This window comes from Carassius auratus, chromosome 41, assembly GCF_003368295.1.
Source record: "Carassius auratus strain Wakin chromosome 41, ASM336829v1, whole genome shotgun sequence".
NCBI classification, from domain to species: Eukaryota; Metazoa; Chordata; class Actinopteri; order Cypriniformes; family Cyprinidae; genus Carassius; species Carassius auratus.
Genome location: NC_039283.1, coordinates 756,901 through 773,206, shown reverse-complemented (window position 1 = coordinate 773,206; position 16,306 = coordinate 756,901). Strand labels below are relative to the sequence as shown.

The window sequence follows — 16,306 nt, the reverse complement described above, 5'->3', positions numbered from 1 at the left end:
CAAAACTGCTTAGCATCAAAGATTTCAGTCCTGGCTTTAAATATGACACCATCATATAGCCTAGCAGTAGATCTAATATTGATCTAATATTTATGAGCCCAAACGTAAAACTTTTTTGTTAATTTATTTTATATTTTTCTGGTTTGATCACGACAAGATTTTTTCTAGATCCTACATTAAATTAATATTACAGGCTATTTTCAATCTTATTTATGATGTAAATGTAAAGGTTCCATGCATTTATTTATTTATTTATTTTTTAGTTTTTTGGATATATCTTAATCAGGTTAGAAACCATTTTGAATTTTGTTCGGATGAAAACAAAGATGTGGAGGTAATCTTATGGTCTTTACAAATGGCACATCATTTTTTTACAACTCAAATCTTTGAAACTTCTTTGTGGAGCTCTTGTCTAATGAAATTTCTTTCCTGAAAGACATTTCGTCAGCTGAACAATCGGTGTGTTGTTAAAGAACAGTATAATCCATTGAAAACACTGTATTTTAATCCACAGCTTCTTTTTCATTCGTGTCAGAATTTGACTAAGATCTATAGAAAATGTCCACATTTTTAAATCAGTAATAAATAATATCAGAATCATGTACAGTCTAACAATGGCTGTAAGATCATTATTAATAAATGATTAGTCCTGAGCTCTCAGCTGAGAAATTCCTGATGTGATGCACAGAATTATGGATCTGGATGTGCTTCCCTGTTTGCATCAGCAGTTTGCACTATTGAAATGTAATTGAGTCTTGATTTGTCAAGTTCATTGGTAAAGAAACTTCTTGATGATTAATCTATAGACAACAAAGGAAATTTGACTTTTACTCATGTTTTTTTTTTATTCTGAACTGGGTTGGATATGCAATATCTGATTTTGCATGTGCCCACACTGTGGCCTTGATTTCAGGATGCACTATATCGGCAGAAGATCTAAATACAATATGAGTGAAAAGTATTTAGATTTTAAAAATATTATTGTTTAAAATGCCCCCCAGAGAAAAAGTCAATATTTTTGCAGTTAAACAAGCACCAAGGTCTGAGGAGAGGTGGAGGAAGGAGGAATAGAGGGAGAATACATCAAATATTGATTCAAAAGTAATCTATTGACACTTAGTAAACTGTCATTATTAGTAGTTATCTTAAGTTACAAATTGCTTTTTTATGTGGAAAAATCAGCAAGAAAAGTCCAGAGGTTTCAGACTTGACATCAGCCAGGGCTGCCCAGCAGATAAAAGGAACAAAGGATAAAGAATAATTCACCTCAAAAAGTTCTGTCACCGGTTACTCACGCTCATGTTGTTCCAAACCTGTATTACTTCCTTCTGTGAGCGCAAATTAATGCACTCATGTAGCACAATATTACGCGATGTTCAAAAGAGATTTAATTTTACTTGTGGAATGTATCATATAATTTATTGTTTTTAAAAAGCATGCATTATTATTAAAATCTAATAGAAATAATGTGGTTCACAGCATGGTAGAAGAATCACTTTCATGGAGAAAAGTTAGTGTTGGGTAAAATTGTGTTTTGAAATTCATATTTATTCAAACATTGTTTTGTTGTGTTTGGAGTGACTTTTTATTGTTGCATGCTAATAGACACTGTCAAGTTACTTAATATAGAGCCTTTCTCACTTGCAGTGCCAACTAACCAGCTATGTGGTGATGAGTGAACAGATGGCATGTTTGGTATCAACACCAAATCATCCTTTACACAACACACACCCGTGCAACACAACATATACTGTTATGCATTCATTTACCTTGACTTCATGCTCACACTCCCTTCTCCTGTTGGATTGGTAGAAGCTTGTTTGGGTGGGACCCCACTGCGCTGCCAGCACATGTTGGTGAGACAGCTGGCAGACTGTACGTCTGGACAAACTGTCACGACCAGTCTCACCCATCCTCCCCACAGGGCCACCAGCCGAATAGCAACACAGAGGGTCAGATTGTGTTTGCTTGACAAATCTGACCATATCAATCAACAGAGAGATAGTCTTATCTCACCAAGACATATGATGAAAATATTGAAATATTATTTATATTTAAAACAACCCTAATTTATGGAAGTTTGTTTCTGCAATGGAATAAAAAAATAAAAAAAAGGTAATTGGGAATTTGTTTCTCATAATTGTGAGTTGAAACTTGAGTTCACTTGCTAGTGAGTTGACCTTGCTAACAGAGTTAGGTTAATAGTTAGCTTATGTGTGTATGCTAAGCTCACACAGATCTGTTCCGTTTCCTATGTTTGTTTTCAGCTGGAAATATGCTTGACAAAGAGCAAGATAACATTTGAACCATCTGAACTCAGTGAAGTTGAATGAATGAGTAATCACTTTTCTGTCCCTGTGGTCAATCTATGCTATGTGTGATGTGGACATCATTTAACTGTTACATAATTTAACATCTGGGTATGTTACTCATTGACAGCAACTACCTTGGACCCCTGGAACAAAAAGAGCCCTGATACTGAGCTGTAAATACATTTACAAAAACAGTCATTATTTAGTAATTTTGTGAAAAACAAGTTAGGTATTTTGCTTAACTGTGTTTTCTGATATAATGTTCAGGTTAGGTTATTTTCTGTATTACAGTAAGTTATCAGCTCAATATCTCTGTGTAGAAATGATGTCTCAGACACTGCTGTAAATGCATCAGAGTATTAAGATTTCGAGTTGCACTGCTCCAGTACTGAGTGTGCCAATACTTTTCCAAGCCAGTATAAAAGCATTGGCGATTTATAATGGACCATGAGGCTCTAAGCTATTATGTATTCAGTAATGGCACAGCTCAGCAAAGTGCACAAACATGTAAACATGTTTCATATTTACCATACTATAAGTCACTCTGCCCCTTCTGACAGTCTTATTGACTGGTGTGGGTAGACTATGTGTTTTCATTATTTTTTTTTCAAGCTATGGTCATTGTACAGCTTCTACAAAGCAAAATATTTGACAATTCATTGGGGAAAAAATCTATTCTATTGATTTAGAATGGAAAATGTAATTCTATTGATGTAGCAGAAAATGAAAACTTACTGGAAAATGTATTCTTATTTGTGTGTGTGTGTGTGTGTGTGTGTGTCTGAAGGTAAAGTTTCAAAGGGGAGTCATATAATTTCTTAGAAAAATATGGAGAATTCCCACTATACATTTACGCAGCCAATGAGACAAGACCTTAAAGTCCTTTGAGAGGTTATTCTCTCTCTCTCTCTCTCTCTTTCTGTCTCTTATCTGTTCTGATAAGACAAGTACACACGTTTTCCAGGTGCTATCAGCCAGTGACCACCTTTGACTGAGATCATGCACACCAAGGAAAACTCATGGTAAATTTTAGTTTTATGTCATTGTTATAATTTACATAAAAAAGTTAATGTATAAAGCAATTATTATTAAAAACTTTACAGATGAAAAAGTATTTTTACATTTACTACTGAGCTAAAAGAGTCAGTATAGATAATGTAATTTTAATTCACAGCTGTTATCTTAGATCTCTTATGCATTTAATCAAATCTGTAATGGTCAATAAAAATATGTCAGGCCTGACAAACACAGCTGAGTCACAATATTGAGCAGAATTATCTTTAAATGAGATGCAAATTACATGGAGCCTTGAAAATCGCATGCTGTAAATTTGCATTTTGGACTCTTCAAAACTCCATTCAGAAACTCTGAATGTGTCCACTATTTGCATTTTCACTGTCTTCTTAGCTTTTACTTATTCAACCACAAATATGTCAGGTTTATATTTTCAGATTTTTGCAACCAGCCAGTTTTCAAATATCAATAGAGTCTCTGAGGTTTCATTCATATTAGTTAATTTCCGGTGTGAATTATATGGCATTAGATTTTCATAACTGACTGGAAATCTTGAGACATAATAAAAATGATGTGGTCTTCTACAGCACAGTTATTGTGAGCTGTCAAAGTAGAGCTTGATTGTTTATATATTAATGTGAAGGTCTTTTCTGTATTTTTGTATTGTGTACTTATATCTGATCACAAATAAAAAAATTTATATAAAAGAATAATAATAATTATTATTATTAATCTGTATTTTTCTTGTTTTCCAGTATGTATATATATATATATATATATATATATATATATATATATATATATATATATATATATATATATATATATATATATATATATGTATATGTATATGTATATGTATATATATATATATATGTATACATATATACATATATATACATGTCTACGTCACTATGTGGAAATATTTGTGTAATGCCGCTAAAATGGTCAAACAAAGAAAAAAGGCATGATTTCAGAAATCGCAGTTAGTGTTGAAGCAGCAATGTCAGGGAGATGCTGTGTGTATCTAGGCAAAAGCACTTTATTTAGCCTTCCTAAAGTAATTGCATTTAGGAATCTTTAAGATTACGTACCAGAGAACAGCAACGCATTTTATGGATGACCGTTTCATGAACCTAGGAGAGGGGGTAATTCTGACTTTACTAAGACAATCTGGCACTTCTGAATCAGCTACTGTAAGTATGAATTATTATTAGTTTAAGTATTTGCTATTGAATGTTCAAATGCGGAGTTTTGTGCGTTGCGTGTGTGTGTGGGTGTGTGAGAGCGCATGTGTGTGTGTGATTGAGAGAGAGAGAGAGTGAGAGACAAGGTCACTCACAGTGGAGTCAGATGTCTTACCCGTCTGAGGCTTCTGTAATGCAAACACATACGAGCTTCATCACTGTGTCTGTCACATGACTTTGTTCCCCTTTCTGGCTTGAACTGATGGTAAAACTATGGACATTATTAACTTTCCTTACATTTATTTTGAAAGATGAAGCTCGCGGTTATGAAAAGGGGCGTTACATTTCCGACAAGTGCTTGTGGTGATCGGCCAATCACAATGCACTGGGTCAGTTGGCCAATCAGAGCAGACTGCACTTGTCAGAAGGAGGGACTTTGTAGAAAGCGATGTTTTTGAGAGAGCTGTGGCATAGAGGACCTACAATAATGTATAGTATTTGAAAAATTATGTGTTTTTCTAACATTAAAGCATGTCAGCATATTCTGTTACATCAAATACACAAGATAATGATCTTTAAAAAACTATCATATTTTAATATTAATATTATTAAATGCTTTTAAAGTAAACTTGGATTTGTATCTTGTTCTAATGAATATTTATTTATTTATTCTAAAAACAACATTAACAAATAAATGGTTTTCAAATGATCTGGGATTCCACAAATTAAATATAATATGAATACAATATGAATATATTGCTTTTGTTTTAACATTTCAAAATAAACCAGTCAATAATTTTTTTTATCTTGATGCTTTGAACTTATTGTGATGTTGAGTTTGCATTTTGAAAGATTGTCATGTTTCTCATTGTAAGCACTGACTAATAATCAGAAGACTCTAGAAGACTATTGCCACTTAGCCTCTTATCTGACATCATTTGAGCAGTTATCAATGTGACCTGTTCTAATGTATCTGGCCATCATTCTTTCTTTCTCCTAACTCAGCTGCTGTTCCTTTGATGACTGCAAACTGACTACAGAATGGCTGCTGAGCAGGACGAGACACAGACCAAAGATAGCTATCGTGTGCGGCTCTGGACTGGGACTTCTCGCAGACAGTGTCTCAAATAAACAGACCTTCCGCTATGAGGACATTCCCAATTTCCCAGTCAGCACAGGTAATGGATCCATGGAAACGTATCAGAGCCGAACTGGAGGAACAGTTTACACCACTTTCTTTCTTTCTTTCTTTCTTTCTTTCTTTCTTTCTTTCTTTCTTTCTTTCTTTCTTGTTTTGTGTAGTTGGTAATTTACACAGTGTGGTCATTTCGGTCAGCATGTTAGGTCGTTAAAAAAGCCGCTAGCTGATACAGGAGTTGTTGCTCATGCAGGGAGCGAATCTGAAAGCAAGAGGTTTTCATTCTGTCCCTCATTGTATTGTACGGTTAACAAATTATGTCCAGCTCCTGCTAATGTGAGCTATAAAATGAATAACTATTGCCTATGAATAAAATATCATGACTGGAGCAAAAATAGGCTCTAATATCTGCCACAGGGAGTTCATACTATGATATCTTGGACAGGTTTAAATATTTATACAGCGAGGTGAATAATCTTGAGAAGCATTCTGAAGAATCACATGATATTTGCACCACCTGTAGCAGGTGTGTGTGTGTGTGTGTGTGTACTTGAATGATGGCTGAAGAATAAGAGCACTTGTAATTAAAGGAAAGTATAATAAGGGTCTTAGAATCCATTTGTGTTGTCCTTCTTTTTCTAATCCACTTCATAATTTAAATTAGCTGGTTTATGGAGACCAACAGAGAAATGACTGACAGGTTGAATAATGAGAACTATGGATGCTCTGTGCTCAGTGCTCATTTTTTAAATAATAAATTCTTCTCATTGCCCATTGCATCATTCATATAAATCACCAAGTGTCAAATCAAAAATCAAATCACTTTAGTGTCACTATACACCATATAGATGTAAAAACCTAAATTCTTGAAAATGTGGCCTATCAACAAATTAACTTATGTAGTGACAGTTTAAGACAGTTTAAAGATGTACAGAATAGAATATATACTCACGTGTAACTGCTACAGGTAAAAAAAATTTTTTCGTTTTAACGTGATTATACAGATATAATATTAATATGTATACATGGTTAATAATATTATTTTAGTGCATATTTTTGTATATAATTATATGTATATTAGAATTATATATTATATATTAGATAGATAGATAGACAATCTGCCCAGGCAGCATGCACTGAAACTTCTCATTCATTTTTACAATGTTGCAGGAAATAAATTTCACGGTGAGTGTAATAACCAACCTCTCTGAGTGAGTTTTTTTTTCTCAGAGTCATTCGTCAATGCTCATGCAAGAAAAGAGGAATCGGCCCCTGGAAAAACAGAGCCATTATTCCAGTAGAACCTCATTACGCTGCAGGTTTTAGGGCCAAACAAATCGCATCAGCCAAAATTCAAGGTTATATTTACATAAGCTCCAATTCACTTGGCTCAGGCGGCTCGTTTCCATGTCAAAGTAAGTTCGTGAAGCCACTAACAAACTGCAGCCTCCTATTTGCTCATCAATGTAGAAAACAATGTTTTCTCCACCTGTTTGCACACTAATGATACTTAATCAGTCACACTAATGCCATCCTCGATGACATCAGCAGTCATCCCAAAGCAGCAGATTTCAACTTTTCCGATGTTGAATGAGCAAAGTGAACATGCAAATGCAAATTGATGAACTCTGAAATACAGCCAAGCCAGCAGGACCTCTGAGACTTGGGATCAGTCATTAGTCATTTAACGTTACATTATAGAAAAGCATTAGATGGCTTCTGTTATCAATGGCAGCATCTGACCCTTTTTTACTCATTACGGAGAGGTTATGGATTAGATGAGTAACCCCTTAGGTAGACGCAATATATTAGGGAGACAGCAAAGACTAAATGCTTTACAGCAGCAGGTTCTTAATCAGGTAAAGACAGCTTTAGAGCCCGATACAGTGCATTTTATCATCAAACCGATTCATACATCACATGATTCTATAAAGCAAATCAATATAAAAATACCTGCAAAAAATTTTACCTATTGTTTTTTACTTATATGTTTGTCTTTTTATTTATAGTTCCTGGTCATGAAGGGTGCCTGGTGTTTGGTCAAATCAAAGGCAAGTCATGTGTCTTCATGCAAGGAAGGTTTCATCTCTACGAGGGTTACTCATTGTGTAAGGTGAGCTCAAATAAACGGTTTGATGCCTCTGTTGCAGGTAATACCACAGCTTCAATTGCAACAAACTCAGTGGCTTCTTTACTTGAAGTAAAATCTATTTCACAAACCCCATTTCGGGGGCATCGGTGTTTCAACGTATAGTGCTGTATGTTTCAAGAAGCGGCATTAGCTTCTCTTTGAATCACCTCAAGGACAAGTGAACTTATTGTAAACTGGGCATATTTGTAAAAACAGAAAGGAGCTGTTACCTCCTGTATGGGCGATTACCTTTATCTGTCACAATCATGAGCCACAACACATGAATACAGAGGCTGAATGCTGAGAATGCAGATGCGAAGAAGAAATTATCTGAACACTGCTGCTGTCATTCTCATATCAAAGCAGTTCATTGACAACATTCAGTTTACTTGTTATCCATTTCAACCAACCACGGACCATATTTTCTGTTTTGTTTTCATTTTAAATGGAACTGCATTCCTTAACATGTTAACAATGAAAAATATTATATTCATTGTGAATACATTTTCAAATCAGTTGAAAGTTTTGGTTAATTTACCAGTTTTCCATGTTAATATAACCCGGAATTCAACTAAGCAGCATGAATTATGTTAGCTCTTGGCTTTCTCTCCATCAAAGTCTGTCCAGGGGAATAATTTATCTGTTGCACATGGGGCCAGAAAGCCATTTTTTAATGAATTACAGAGGAATCTACAACCTCTTGCCCTGGGGTGAGACTGGCACTGTAATTGCAGCCCTGTCAACATGAGACAATGCATTACAATCAGTTGTCATGGCCACATGCCCTCTTCAGCCAGTCAAGAGCTTTTCACTCATAATATGCTGCTAGGGCATTAAATCCATAAACACCCTGCATTAGCAAACTCCAGCCTTTCAAAACACTATTTTGTATTTAATGTCTTAATAGCTGTGGCACATAAAACACACTGACACTGCATCCCATTACCCGTCCTAAACAGGATGCAAGAATACACTTAGTGATTCTCAGATCTTAACAGGCAAATGTTGAAAATAGTATTTTTTGTTATATTTTCACCCATTAATAAATGAGTAATTAGCATAGCTAGTGCAACTTCCTAACATTTGTCTGACAAGTACATGCGTTTTTAATTTACCTTTTTGCATTTAAAAAGACAAATATTGTGTGGACGAACCAGCCCAATATTTTTTTTAATTGTGAACCTAAAAGTAAAGTGCTGAAAGGTTATGAATTTAGCTTGATGCTGATAATAATACGCATTTTAGAACTGTTTATGTTTATTCATATTTTGAATTAGCTTTATCTTTCATATTCCCAGTTATTATATTTTATGTAGTTGCTAATTATGTTTAATATATAGTTCAGTCTTTAGCAATTTTGTTATGAGCTTTTGTAATATTCATTTATTCATTTAAAAAAAAATAAAAAATGTATTTATTGTTAGAAATTATGATGCGATTTCAGTTTTTCCTTTCTCTTTGGAGTGTTTCAAGCTCTTTGTGCATAAAGAAGATCTGTAAAGCTGCAAAGAATAAAGTGTCAAATCCAAAGAGATATTCTTTATAAAAGTTAAGACTTGTTCACACCCTCCTAAAACGGCTCGTTAAAAGAAAAAGCCCCCACATCTTGTTTGCGCAAAAGCTGAAATTTTGAAGCTCCTCATATAATAAGCAGGAGCTCGACCAATCTGGTTATTCAATCCTTTGTCAAACTGTGACAGCCTGTTTGTAAATGTACCTTCAGTCCACTGTTCCTTTCCCTTTAGCTGACTCATTTCTGTGAGTCACTGTGCAATTCTATGCCAACTCCCCGTGCCCTAAAAGTGCACCCGACTTATTTCATTTACAGTTTAACTTGCTTTCATGTTTGCCCTTGGTAACACAAACAGTTATTATGGCTTGCTTCAGTGAACTCTTTGTTATGGACAGATGTGCCGTGGAGGGTAATTGGACAGTTGAGCTTGTTTGGGTCTTTCAATGACCTCTGTTTCTCTGCAGCAAGTAAAGCAGCTTTATGGGGTTCAGATGCATTTACAGGGCTTATTTAAACTGTTAAAGGGACGTTCACACAATGTGTATATTTATTTATTTAATAATGTAGGATTGTGAAATATTCTTGCTTATTGTTCACTAAACCATGTTCAGTTTAAGCAGACGATGATTATTTAAATGTAATTCATTGGGATTATTCTAGTTGTGGGATTGCTATTTATTTCAGCTCTATTTTTGGTACAATTTACATTGCTTGCAGAAATCAGGCATAACAGAATTTCTGTAATTTTCTCATATCTAATGTGCATAAATCAGTGAATCAAGTGCTAAAAGACTACAGATGCTATCAGTGAGCAAGCGCAATTCATTCTTAGTGAATTCCTCCCTTCTTGTCTGTATGAAATTGAAATGTATGCCAATTCATGACACAGTGCCAAGACATACAAAATTGTCTTATAGACATATTTTCATTACTCCTTAATTGTGCACATTTATCAGGCTGCTGGTGACAGGTAATCAACGGACCATCTATAGACCTATAATGCAACACCTAGACCAATTCTTCCAGGGGAGTTAAAGACTGAAGCGATATGATCTCTGAGAGTTCCGCAAAGAAGTCAGCTTTGATTTAGAGGGTATCAAATTGGGGTGTATTTTCTTGGGTCCACCCCATGGTGACCCATCTGTGTATAGCTGTAATGAGGCACATCCACCCTGGTTCATCAGCTGGAGAGCAAGCTGACAGACTGTGACATCCCTATTGAGCTGTGCTTGTACTGAGCCCGCAAGTTCATTATTCATCTCCTGCCTGCACTGACACCTCCCTTAATGGCTCTCTGCTTTACAATCCTATATTTATCCCATTTAGAATCACCAAAGCTTATTTAATACCTGCCTAAAACTTTGAGACACCGTGGAAACCCATTGCACAATTAGGCCTGTGCATGTTGCCATATTTAGTTACAAACAAATGTCTAAACACATAAATAAATGTTGGTCCAGGGCCATTTAAGACCATTTTGACACCATAATTTAGATCTTAACTGAGAAGTAAATACATTTTGAAGTCAATTAGATGAATATGTTTAAGAATTAATAAAACACACCCACATTCATTCATTCATTATGTGAACTAAGTCAAAATGTTTATAATGTTTCTAGTATATTCATGAATAATGACACGATTATTCAAAATATTCCTGGCCAAAACGTTTCAAAATATCTTTGGTGCCAACAGAACAGAATCTCATAGGGGTTTTGGTCGTTTGGAATAACTTGATAATGAGCAAATGATGACAAAATGTACAATTTGGGTTAACTAACCCTTTGGACACTAATTGGCGCCCCCTTCAGATGGTGGTGCCCCATGGTGACTGCTTAGTACACCTTTTCAATGACCCCGTGTTGGCCCCTTGTTTTGCTTTATTTATGTACTTTTGATTCTTTTCTTGTCCAAATTTGAGAAGATGCAGAAACAAACCGCACATACCACAAGCTATTTTTACATCTTTATCTTCCATATATTCCATTAAATATGTCTGAACCTAAGAGGCAAAGGCTTAATAAAAATCATTAATTTAATAATTTTAGTCAGAGACTTTCTGTGCTGTAAGTAACATCTTGTATTTTCTGTGGGAATTTTTCCAGGTCACGTTCCCCGTACGGATCTTTAAACTGATGGGTGTGGAGACCATCGCTGTGACAAATGCCTCGGGAGGTCTTTGTCAGGATTTCAAAGTGGGAGACATCATGGTCATTAAAGACCATATTAACTTGCCAGGGTTTGCTGGACAGCACCCACTGTGTGGACCCAATGATGAACGGTATGCAGATAAGGGACAGAAAACGGCAGAATAAAATGTGATTAAAAGTATGAAATATTTGACAGTACTATTTTCCGTTTTATAATCTCTTCCTCAGATTTGGGATCCGGTTTCCTTGCATGTCTGACGCATACAGCAAAGACCTGAGGAAACTTGTTTTGGACATCACTGCTGAGCTGGGCTACTCTAATTTTGTGCGTGAGGGTGTCTACTGTATGGTTAGTGGACCCAACTTTGAGACCATCGCTGAGGCACGCATGCTACACATCTTGGGGAGCGACTCTGTTGGTATGGACAATCAGTACACAAGGAAAAAAGTGGCAAAAACACATAAAAAAAATTAAAGAGGAACAGGATTGTGTGTTAATTGTTTTAATTTGATTATTTAACTGGATACATGAAATAGACTGAAACACTTCCGCTGCAGTGTGATGCAGTGTTGTTATTAAATTAACATTTTACTAAGCATTTCTTTAATTGAAATAAAGGTGGTGATGAAAACAAACAAAATTTGAAAAATTTTAATTAGACAATGTGCCTAATAATTCAATAACTGAAATAAGTAAATAAAGAAAGAAATTAAGAAATAAAATGACAAAAGCACAAAAAATAAAATAAAAAAAAATTACAGAAACTAAAATTTCATATATAAATCAGTAAATTCTATAGTAGTATGTACAATAAATAAATGAATCACAGCAGTGTATAGTCAGTTCCTCACTGCTGTATCAGATGTCCTCTCTTAACTTGCTTTTTTTTCTTATCTGTGTGTAGTGCTTCTCCTTTAATTGGTCTTTCATGAAAGTTATAGCTGGTTAATAATAATGTGCCATATTAGCAGAGGGGACCTGCAATGTTAACTAATGGAGGTTAGGTCCACCTGAAGGGCCAGAGTAACCCACTTCAATCAGTGTGATTAGGTTAATCAGTGATCTTAATAACTCTCTTAACCATATAATTGGCAAAAAACTATACTCACTGCTGGCCCTCGGTGAGCTGAATGATGTCTTAGATAATTAGGCTTTGATTACCAAACAGCAGCACCGTGGGGTACATGCTAAGTGGGCCCCCCTGGCTAGAACGGTCAGTGACTGGCCCATTTCGGTTACTTTGTGAGTCCTTCTTCCTGTGTATCCAACAAGACCCCAATAGTCCTCATTAAGTATTACGAGACCCGGTCTGCTTTATTAATGAATCACCTACTGTGCCATAACAGAGATGACTGCCATTTAATTAAGAGTCTTTTTCTCTTTCTCCTTTCCTCCTGCTGCCCTTTCAGGCATGAGCACGGTTCCTGAGGTGACTGTAGCCAAGCATTGCGGACTGCGGGTCCTGGGTCTCTCACTCATCACCAACAAGGTTTCTCTGGACTACAGTCATGAGGAGAAAGTGAATCATGAGGAGGTCCTGCATATCAGCAAGATGAGAGCTGAGATGCTCCAGAACATGCTCATTACCTTCATCGCTCGCTCTGACCAAGTGGAGACCATCAACAACAGCAACAGCATCTACTCAAATGCCATGTAGTTTCAATCAGTTCAGCTGAAATTAAGGCTCTGGAAGTCATGTGAATGTACACTACAGATCTTAAAGGCTCCATGTTATGCTTAGCCTTTTTTATCTGGATGGTTGAAAACTTCCAGTGTTAACTCCTCACTGTACCTTTTATTTACATTGTTAATAAATCTCCCTTGAAATGACCAGATGAGTTTTAAAACATTTGACAGCTCACGTGGAACATGTATTTAAGGGTCTGGAAACTGAAAAATCTACACTTTAAGAAAAGGACCATGTTGATATAAGGAAATTTTCTACATTTAATTTTCACAGGCGTTTTGGGTTAGGTATTGTGTCGTGTTTTAAGGTTTACATTTAGAGCTATGCTTTTATTCATTTTATTCAAAGTGACTAAAACTGTATTCAGAGTTCACCTTAAAAAAAAAAAGTCCTTGCTTTTCCTGAAAATGAAACCCATAATCTTGGTGTTGTCAGACATGCTCTATTGCTTTTGCTACAGGAAGGCCAGACTTGAAGAAAATGTCTGTATGCTGTATAATGCAATAACGGAAAAGGTACTGGTAATTTTCTGCCAGGGCATTCTCTGAATATTTTTAAAAAGGCACTGCAAAAAATAGCTAGTGGTTTTGTATATGTGACAAGATCAATGATTGTATTACGCCCTGTGTAATAATATTTAGTTGGTTAGCATCAGCAGTTAGCCCTTGCTGCTACTAGATGCAGTAACTACACCGATATCTATATTTGCTATTCAATATTATTTTATTAAGCATGATTTTGAAGAATGTTTCAACAGTTTTTGTCCATACAATGAAAGTCATTGGGGTCCAAAAACCAACACTGGACCCCTTTGACTTTTTTCATGGATTTAAAAAATTTACAAATATTTTTTGTGTATCTGTTCTACAGAAGAAAGGTGTGTTAAACACATGAGTGTGAGTAAATGATCCATTCCAAAAGTTTTCATAAGCATTTACGACTTATGTATTTAGCCTTTTCAAAACTGTTTACCATTTAAACCATTCTTATCCCCATTTGTTTTAGCACCATTGAGTTTTCATTATCATAAGCGAATGGACATAGATTTATCATTTTCAATGCATCATGAACCAAACAACTAATAATAATAATATAATATAATAAAACGATTTAGAAGTAACTGATCAGTTTATTCATATTATGCTTCTATTTTGATAGATTCCTAACGTTAATAAGAAATTTATCAAAATCTAAATATCAATGACTAATGTTCAAATTAGCAGAATGAGATGATAAAACTTGAGAGGAAGCATTGTTGACCACGTTAAACACTGGTGGACTTGAATGTTTTGAAATCAATTTTCCAATAAAACAGCAAATCTCATTTATCTCAATATTTGAACTGTAGATGAGTGGTTTATATGCAGGTGTTGCGTTATTCATGTCTCTGAAAAAATACCAGTTTAGGGCAAAATATTTTGAATGACTCATTTACTGACAAAAACTTTCATTTTTGCTCTTCTAATGTGTAACTCTGAGGGTCAAAAACTCATTCCTCTAATTAGCACCATCTTATAATGAGTATTCATATATCAATAAAATTGATTTTTACCTAATCAGGAGTTTTGACGTTGTTGGTGTTGCGAGCATAACCTTCTTTGATTTTCTTTGAATGTCAAGTACAGAAACCAAAAGTTCGCCGGGCCCAAATTCATTTGAATGCAGACATTCGCATCCCTGTGTATTGGAGTCAGCATGAAATACAGGTCCCTTCTGAACAGTCTTTGAATGTTCTGCTAGAAAGGCGGATCTTAAAACTCTTCTCAGACTGTTAAATCTCTCACTAGGCTGAAGTTCGACCATTTAAGCTCACACATACATTATTAGCAACGACGAAACTGCTTATTGTGGCATAATCAGAGAAATCAGAGATTCTACTTACTCCTCAAATGCCAGCACGGTTAGAAGGTGTTCCAAAATACCCAGGACAAAATGTCTGTGGGGTTGCTTATAGACCTCAGCTGTCACCGATTTGATGCACTAGGCTACTTGCTGCATCTTTGGGATCCAAGAGGCAAAAAGTACCTTCTTTATGTCGCTGCAATCAAACTGCCTCAAAATAGCTAGCAATTAACTTGGGAGCAATGTTGAATTACTTTGTAAACGGCTGAGTGAGACACAAATTATTGGAAAATATGAATGTAAGCAGTTTTCATGTCACAATAATTTTGTGAGACATTTCCATTATGAAAAACATGGTAAATTGTGCAAGTAAGAGATAATTAAAAGTAGGCGCATGATCAAGACAAGCAAAAATAAATAAATAATAATAACAAAAATGGTTCCCATTTCCCACTTGCTCCTCAACAAGTGATCTGCTTAATAGATCAAATTTTCTTCTATGAATAACACACACTGAGGCATATTTTTATGAAGAGAGTTTTCAAGATCTGCTTCTACATTAATTATAAAAAGTTATGCAGATCATACCAATATACAGCTGTGTTAAAACTAACAGGAATGGCAAAGCCTCCCTTTGGGTTTAAAAAAGCAAAAATATTAGGTCCAATTCACACCGATAACTAGTTGCTTATTAGCATGTCTATTATTAACATATTGGCTGTTTATTAGTGCTTATAAAGTACATATAATGCATGACATCCATAATCCTACCCAATTCCCTAAACTTAACAACTACCTTATAAACTATAAGTAAGCATCAAATAAGGAATTAATTGAGGCAAAAGTTATAGTGTGACCTTAAGTTATTATATGGGCAATATCACACAAGCAGGATTATGATATAGAACCATATCACACTTGTTTTCTTATTATACTGCTTATATACCACAGTTATATGGTACAAGTGTAAATAAATAAGAAACAACAACAGAGTGTCTTTTACGAAACCCACATTTGAGGAATTACTTTCTTCCACCACTGATTCAAATCTGCCGCTGAGTTACACAGATGTTGCCGACTTGGAATATGTGTGCTTTTTCAGCTTTCTTAATCTAAAGTTGAATAATATAAACATAAAATAATATAAAATGACTAAATGTATAACTAAGTCTCTGTAGGTCCCATGTACTAAAATCCCGCAGTGTGACGTCCGGTTCCCGTTCTCTATTGATTCTACAGTAAGCATATTGGCCAGATTAACACAATTTAGTGAAGCTGAACTTTTGAAATCAGTTTACAATGAATCTAACTCTGATTGCAGCATCTCAGCA

At 35.2% G+C, this 16,306-nt stretch overlaps 1 protein-coding gene across 1 annotated transcript; it reads left to right on the top strand.

Moving 5' to 3' along the window:
* Positions 1–3,231: 3,231 nt before the first annotated feature.
* Positions 3,232–13,277, top strand: LOC113059737 (purine nucleoside phosphorylase-like). Its single transcript, XM_026228289.1, has 6 exons — positions 3,232–3,334; positions 5,519–5,691; positions 7,661–7,764; positions 11,401–11,576; positions 11,674–11,864; positions 12,856–13,277. Exons 1-6 carry the CDS (start codon positions 3,312–3,314, stop codon positions 13,101–13,103), a joined length of 915 nt encoding a protein of 304 aa, XP_026084074.1. The 5' UTR covers positions 3,232–3,311; the 3' UTR covers positions 13,104–13,277.
* Positions 13,278–16,306: the final 3,029 nt, after the last annotated feature.